Here is a 6,912-nt window from a genome sequence, read left to right as displayed (position 1 = left end):
GCGCTCCAGCCTGGGTGACAGAGTAAGACTCTGTCTAAAAAAAAAAAAAAAAAGGCCGGGAGCTTATTACAATGCAGTTTCCAAGACCCATGCTCAGATATCCTGATTAATCACTTCTCCATTTAAAACCTGCACTTGGGAGGAAAATTGCCAGGTCTTTGACAAATGATAACCTATTTAATCTTCTCAATAATCTTACAAAGTATATGTGCTTTTATTGTCCATTTTACAGATAAGGATTTGAAGCCATGGAAAGATTAAGCAATTTCCCAAAGCTCTGCCTTTTTTTTTTTTTTTTCTTCTTGAGATGAAGTCTTACTTTGTCACCCAGTCTAGAGTGCTGTGGCATGATCTCAATCTCCACTCACTGCAACCTCCGCCTCCTGGGTTCAAGCACTTCTCCTGCCTCAGCCTCCCAAGTAGCTGGGATTACAGGTGCCTGCCACTGTGTCCAGCTAATTTTCGTATTTTTAATAGAGATGGGGTTTCACCATGTTGGCCAGGCTGGTCTCAAACTTCTGACCTCAGGTGATCTGCCTGCCTTGGCCTCCCAAAGTGCTGAGATTACAGGTGTGAGCCACCATGCCCGGCGCTGGCCTTTCTTAATCTAGAATGTAAACCCAGGCCATAGAACCTACAGCCTACATTTTTAATTACCATGCAGCCTGTAAAAAACCATAGGCCTAGAGCAGTGGTTCCCAATTGGAACCAACTTTGCCTCCTAGGACACATCTGGCAATGCCTGGAGATATATTTGTTTGTCACAACTGGTGTGTGTGGGGGGTGGGGTGGGAGGTGCTAAACGTCTACAACAGAGAACTATCTGGCCCCAAATATCTCTAGTGCCAAGGTTGAGAAATGGTGGCTGAGAGCCATGGTTTTCAGCGCCAGCTGCATGATAAAATCACCTACAGAGATGTTCAAAATCCTACTGCCCAGGCCATACCCCAGACCCATTAAGTCAGAATCCCAAGGAATAGAATTCAGATGTCAGTATTTTTTAAGTTCCCCAGGTGACCCCAAGGCTGAGAACCTCGGGCCTAAAAGAGGCTCCTCTCTCTTTGACTACCACATCCAACAGTGATACATGGGAAATGCATTGAGGCCTGATGGTCATTTTGGGCCCCAGTGCCTATGCAGTTACCAATCTATGTTTTTCTCCCTGGCACCTTGGTAACCCACCATTTTTCTTTTTTTTTTTTTCTTTTTGAGATGGAGTCTTGCTCTGTCGCCCAGGTTGGAGTGCATGCAGTGGCACAATCAATGCAACCTCCTCCCGGGTTCAAGCGATTCTCCTGCCCCAGCCTCCTGAGTAGCTGGGATTACAGGTGCGCACCACCACACCCGGCTAATTTTTGTATTTTTAGTAGAGATGAGGTTTCGCCATGTTGGCTCAGGCTGGTCTCAAACTCCTGACCTTAGGTGATCCACCCACCTCGGCCTCCCAAAGTGCTGAGATCACAGGCATGAGCCACTGCGCCTGGCCTGCCTATCACTCTTATTCAGAAAAATGCTCTTGGGGGCTTTTTCTAGTCAGTAAGGAATCCTGGTTCTCAACCTCAGCAACCCACCATTCACTCACACAGCACAGACTTGAGGAAAAAGAATGGCCGACTTTAATCAGTCTGTAAGGAAATAAACATCTTTAGAGGCCGTGTCGGGGTAGGGGAGCCCTGCAGCAGCGGAGGCATGCCACTTCAAGCACAGCTGAAGCAGAGAACCCTCTGAGAGAAACTACTAGAAGGGTGGACTGAGGGGGAGGTGGGACTTGGAGTCAGCTTTCCCTGACTGGGAAAAAGAGAGGAGTTGCAGTATCAAAAGTGGTTCCTGAGCACCACAGCGGCCAGCTCCGGCCAGGCAGCGGGACAGGCTCCCACGCCCCATGGCAGGCCCGTGTGCATCACAGGACAGCCCCCTCCCTTCTTGGTCCTCTTCTGTCCTCCTGCTCCACAAGAGAAGCACATCCCTGAGCACATACGGCCCAGCCCTTGCCCAAGCTGAGCCAGACAGCTAAGCAGAGACTTTGACTGCAGTGAGAGCTCCCCGCTGCCATGTCTTCCAGGCTGCACTGCAGGAAGGTGGTGGAGCAGAATGCTGGTAAAACTGGCTCCTGGCCGGGTGCGATGGCTCACGCCTATATTCCCAGCACTTTGGGAGACCAAAGCAGGCAGATCACTTGAGGTCAGGAGTTCGAGACCAGCCTGGCCAACGTGGTGAAACCTCATCTCTACTAAATAATACAAAAATTAGGTCGGCCACAGTGGTTCACGCGTGTAATCCCAGCACTTTGGGAGGCCGAGACAGGCTGATCACCTGAGGTCAGGGGTTCGAGACTAGCCTGGCCAACGTGATGAAACCCTGTCTCTACTAAAATTACAAAAAGTAGCCAGGCGTGGTGGCACGCTCCTGTAATCCCAGCTACTCGGGAGGCTGAGGCAGGAGAATCACTTGAACCTGGGTGGTGGAGGTTTCAGTGAGCCCAGATTGCAACACTGCACTCCAGCCTGGGCAACAGATCAATTTTTTGAGGGAACATCTCCAAAAACAAAAACAAAAACAAAACAGCTATGAAATCCTTAAAAAAAAAAAAAAAAAACTGGCTCCTCCCCCAGGCTGCCGGCAGCGTCCTCAGTGGGGTGGCCTTGCCACAGCTCTCACACCATCTTAACATCCAGGGTTTGGGCCTGTGACAGGTTCTGGCGCTGGGCCTTGACCATGTGCAGGCGTCTCCCGTGCAGCGTGAACTGAGACCAGGTGAAGAGCTGCAGCAGAGCACAGGTGATGGGTACCAGCACCAGCAGGTAGAAGCAGCCCTGGCGGAGCATCGGGGCCTGTGCAGGGGCTGGGGCTGGGGGCTCTGGCCAAGGATGGGCACTCCCCACAGGGGTTATCAGGGACTGCTGGAAGAGGTCATGACCTAGGACAAGAGATCACAGAAAGACTATGGTCAGCCCATTGCCCTCCAAGCCTTGGTGCCCTCCAAGTCCATGGTGTGACATCTCAGACACCACATGGACATGTGCAGACTACAACTCCTGAGTCCTTCAAATCCGCTCCTCTCCTACGCTTCCCATCTCAGTGACGGGCACCACCATCTACCCAATAACTCAGGCCTAAAACCTCAAAGTCCTCCTCAGTTCCCTGGTTCGTTTCACGCCATCACTCCCCCAACACCCAATCCTTCATCTCCCCCCAACTCCAAAACATATCCCACTTGCCACCACCCTGACCCAAGTCTCCATGGCCTCTGCCACAGTCTCCCAAAGATCTCCCTGCTGTCCCCATTCTGGCCTCCCTATGATCTGCTGTCCATACGGCAGCCAGAGTGAACTTTTTTTTTCTTTTTTTTTTCTTTGAGAGATGGAGTCTCGCTCTGTCTCCCAAGCTGGAGAGTGCAGTGGCACGATCTCTGCTCACTGCAACATCTGCCTCCCAGGTTCAAGCAATCCTCCTGCCTCCCAGGTTCAAGTGATCCTCCTGCCTCAGCTTCCCAAATAGCTGGGACTACAGGCATGCACCACACCCAGCTAATTTTTGTATGTTTTAGTAGAGACGGGGGTTTCACTATACGTTGACCAAGCTGGTCTCAAACTCCTGACCTCAGGTGATCTCCCTCCTCAGCCTCCCAAAGTGCTGGGATTACAGGTATGAGCCACCTCACCCAGCCCAGAGTGAATTTTGTTAAAAAGTCAAATCACACCACGTCACTTCCCTGTTTAAAACCCTCCCTGGCCAGGAGTGGTGACTCAAGCCTGTAATCTAAGCACTTTGGGAGACCGAGGTGGGTGGATCACCTGAGCTCAGGAGTTTGAGACCAGCCTGGGCAACCTGGCAAAACCCCATCTCTACATAAAATACAAAAAGTTAGCCGGCATGGTGGCATACACCTGTGGTCCCAACTACTTGGGAGGCTGAGGTAGCAGGCTCACTTGAACCTGGGAGGTCAAGGCTGTAGTGAGTCAAGATTGTGCCACTGCACTCCAGCCTGGGTGACAGGGAGACCCTATCTCAATCAATCAATCAATCAATAACGCTCCCAACAGCTTGCTTCCAATACTGCCCTGGTCAACAAAGCCCTCTTCACTTTTCCAGCCACATCTCCTAATCACCCCTGACACCCTGGGCCTTTGCACCTGCTGTTACCTCTGCCTGTGATTCACTGAGACCTTTTCTAGACAAATCCTTGCCATTCAGCTCACATCCTGAGGGGCACCTTCTCAGAGAGCCCTTCCCTGATGACACTACATAGCTTCTGAGTCACGCCATCTCACATCACCCTAATTTCACTGTAACACTGTCACTGCCTGATAATGTCTTATTTGGCTGTTTATTGCCAACCCCACCCCACACCTGACTAGAATACAAGCTCCGTGGTGGCAAAGACCTTGTCTATCTTATTCATGGTTAGCTCCCTGGCACCCAGAGCAGGGCCTGCAGAGAGGGGATTCCGTACATATTTGTTGAATGAATGAATAAATGAATGAACTAAGAAAGCATGGCGGAATCTGTGACCCAACAACTCTAGCCATGTTGGGGGGACGCCAGTTGCCACCTTCCCTCACTGGACCCAGAGCCCAGGCTTGCCAGTGTGCCAGGTAAGCTGTGCCCCCGGCGCCTTAAGAGCCCTTGCCTGTCGCCAGGCCCTCACCTGTGTAGAAACAGAGCAGCCAGGTGCCCAGCAGCGGGGCAAAGGTCTGGCCTGGCTTGGTCACCAGGGCAACCATGCCAAAGAGGAGTGCCGAGGCTGCCTGCTTGCGGTGGTTCAGCACCAGGTCCTCATCTACCAGGTCGGTGACCACCAAGGTCAGCAGCTTACAGGTGCCCTCAGTGAAGACGCGGTTGCTGTGGTAGAGGGAAAGAGTAGGCAGGAATGAAGGCATGGGACAGAGGTGTTGGGAGGAGCATGGGCAGGGGCATACCTGGCAATGAAGAGGCACAGCAGGCTGAGGTGGTCCGGGCCAGCCAACAACATGAGCAGGCTAAGGCCCAGCTTGAGCAGAAAGAGTCCCCGCACCACCGCGTAGACGCCCCAGCGCCGGCACAGGGACAGGAAGTAGAGGTTGTTGAGATGGGGAGCGACATAGGAGAGGCCTGGGGAGGAAGACGGGGCGCCACCTTGTCAAGGGCACTGCTGCAGTGCCAGTGAGTGCCACCAGCTTCACGGCCAACTGCATTCCTGTACACTAGCAATGCAATGGGCTCTGTGCTAAGAGCGTCACTGTCTTAGTTCATCCTTACAGCCCCTTAAGGTGAGTACTATTATCATCCCCACTTTACAGATGAGAAAGAGAGGCCCAAAAAGATGAACTAACCCACCAGATGAGCACAGAGTCAAGACTGACACCCAGCCCATCAGATGATATTCCTCTGTGTTAACCAGTCACTGCACCCCCTCAGGGTGCCACCATCTCCAAGAGGACCAACACCAGCGCAGCCTCTGCCCCCCCCAACCCCCAGCACACCCTGCCCCCCATGCCCACTGTACCCGGCAGCCCTTGGTGTCTTAAAAAGATTGTCCTGGCTGGGTGCAGTGGCTCACACCTGTAATCCCAGTACTCTGGGAGGCCGAGGCAGGTGGATCACAGGGTCGGGAGATGGAGACCATCCTGACTAATACAGTGAAACCCCGTCTCTACTAAAAATAAAGTCTCTCTCCTTCCAGCCTGCATGAAGCACAGAAGGCCCCCACTCACCCAACAGGATGGAGCCCGTGGAAAGGGAGATATGGTCAGACAACAGATGCTCCAGGAAGAGAGGGAAGAAGTTGCTGTTGAAGTGGCAGTGGAAGACCTGCAACCCGACAGCGATGGTGAGGAGGCTTCCAGGTGGGAGGGGAGCTGACAAGGCCGGAAGTCAACAGGGGAGCACACATCTGCCAACCCCCCCACACCCCATCCTCAGAGCAGCAAGAGTAAGAGCAGGCCTTTTTCCCCATGTCCCTAAACACAGAACATGCCAGAACACAACCTAAAACCACATTCCTGGTGGTACCTAACTTTGCTAAAAAGTTAGAAGCCATGGCAAAATAGTATCTGAGCAATTAAAAGCTTTTTCTTTTTAATTGAAAACACATTAGGGAGGCTGGGCACGGGGGCTCACACTTGTAATCCTAGCACCTTAGCACTTTGGGAGGCCAAGGCAGGTGGATCACTTAAGGCCAGGAGTTTGAGACCAGCCTGGCCAACATGGCAAAACCCCGTCTCTACAAAAAATACAAAAAATTAGTCGGGTGTTTTATTGCATGCCTGTAATCCCATCTACCTGGGAGGCTGAGGTGGGAGAATCATTTGAACCCAGATCACGCCACTATACTCCAGCCCGGGCCACAAAGTGAGAAGAAAAAAAAAAAAGAAAACACATCAGTGAGACAAATTTCATGACATGAAAACAGTTTATTTCTAAGTTCAGCTGGTTTATATACTACATGTTTTAGGTACAGCATTTGGCTCTTCTTTTTTTTAGAGATGGGGCCTTGCTCTGCCGCCCAGGCTGGAGTGCAGTGGTGCAATTATAACTCACTGCAGCCTCGAACTCCCCCAGGCTGGAGTGCAGTGGTGCAATTATAACTCACTGCAGCCTCGAACTCCCTCAGGCTGGAGTGTAGTGGTGCAATTATAACTCACTGCAGCCTCGAACTCCGGGCTCAAGCAGTCTTTCCACCTTGGCGCCCCAAAGTGCTGGGATTACAGGCGCGAGCCACTGCACCTGGCAGTGCTTGGTGTCTTAAAAAAATGGTTAAAGGGTCCCCAAAGGGGGCATCTCTGTCTCATATCCTCACTTTACAGGAGAGGACAGGGCTCCCCAGAGAGCCTGAGACCTGCCTAAGATCACACAGGGAGGGAAAAACTCAGAGGGCGCTAGAATCCAGGCCTCCTGACTACTCAACCTGCATTCCTGCCACCAAATTGCCCA

General features: G+C 52.0%; 1 protein-coding gene across 14 annotated transcripts in view; it reads right to left on the bottom strand.

The window, feature by feature from the left end:
- Positions 1-1,593: 1,593 nt before the first annotated feature.
- MFSD13A (major facilitator superfamily domain containing 13A) overlaps positions 1,594-6,912 on the bottom strand; it is a 40,024-nt gene continuing 34,705 nt past the window's right edge. For 11 of the 14 annotated variants that reach the window (XM_077947433.1, XM_077947440.1, XM_077947436.1 and 8 more), the window contains 4 exons: positions 5,694-5,790; positions 4,920-5,091; positions 4,649-4,842; positions 1,594-2,917 (listed from right to left, as the gene is read on the bottom strand). In XM_077947433.1, the coding sequence (XP_077803559.1) occupies positions 2,655-2,917; positions 4,649-4,842; positions 4,920-5,091; positions 5,694-5,790 (726 nt within the window). In that variant the 3' untranslated portion in view covers positions 1,594-2,654. The remainder of the gene's footprint in view (positions 2,918-4,648; positions 4,843-4,919; positions 5,092-5,693; positions 5,791-6,912) is intronic. The other 3 variants (XM_077947443.1, XM_077947442.1, XM_077947444.1) reach the window with 1 other exon arrangement.

The sequence above is a fragment of the Macaca mulatta genome, chromosome 9 (genome assembly GCF_049350105.2).
Source record: "Macaca mulatta isolate MMU2019108-1 chromosome 9, T2T-MMU8v2.0, whole genome shotgun sequence".
NCBI lineage: Eukaryota > Metazoa > Chordata > Mammalia > Primates > Cercopithecidae > Macaca > Macaca mulatta.
The sequence above is the reverse complement of the archived record's forward strand: the minus strand, read 5'-3'. Positions and strand labels throughout refer to the sequence as shown.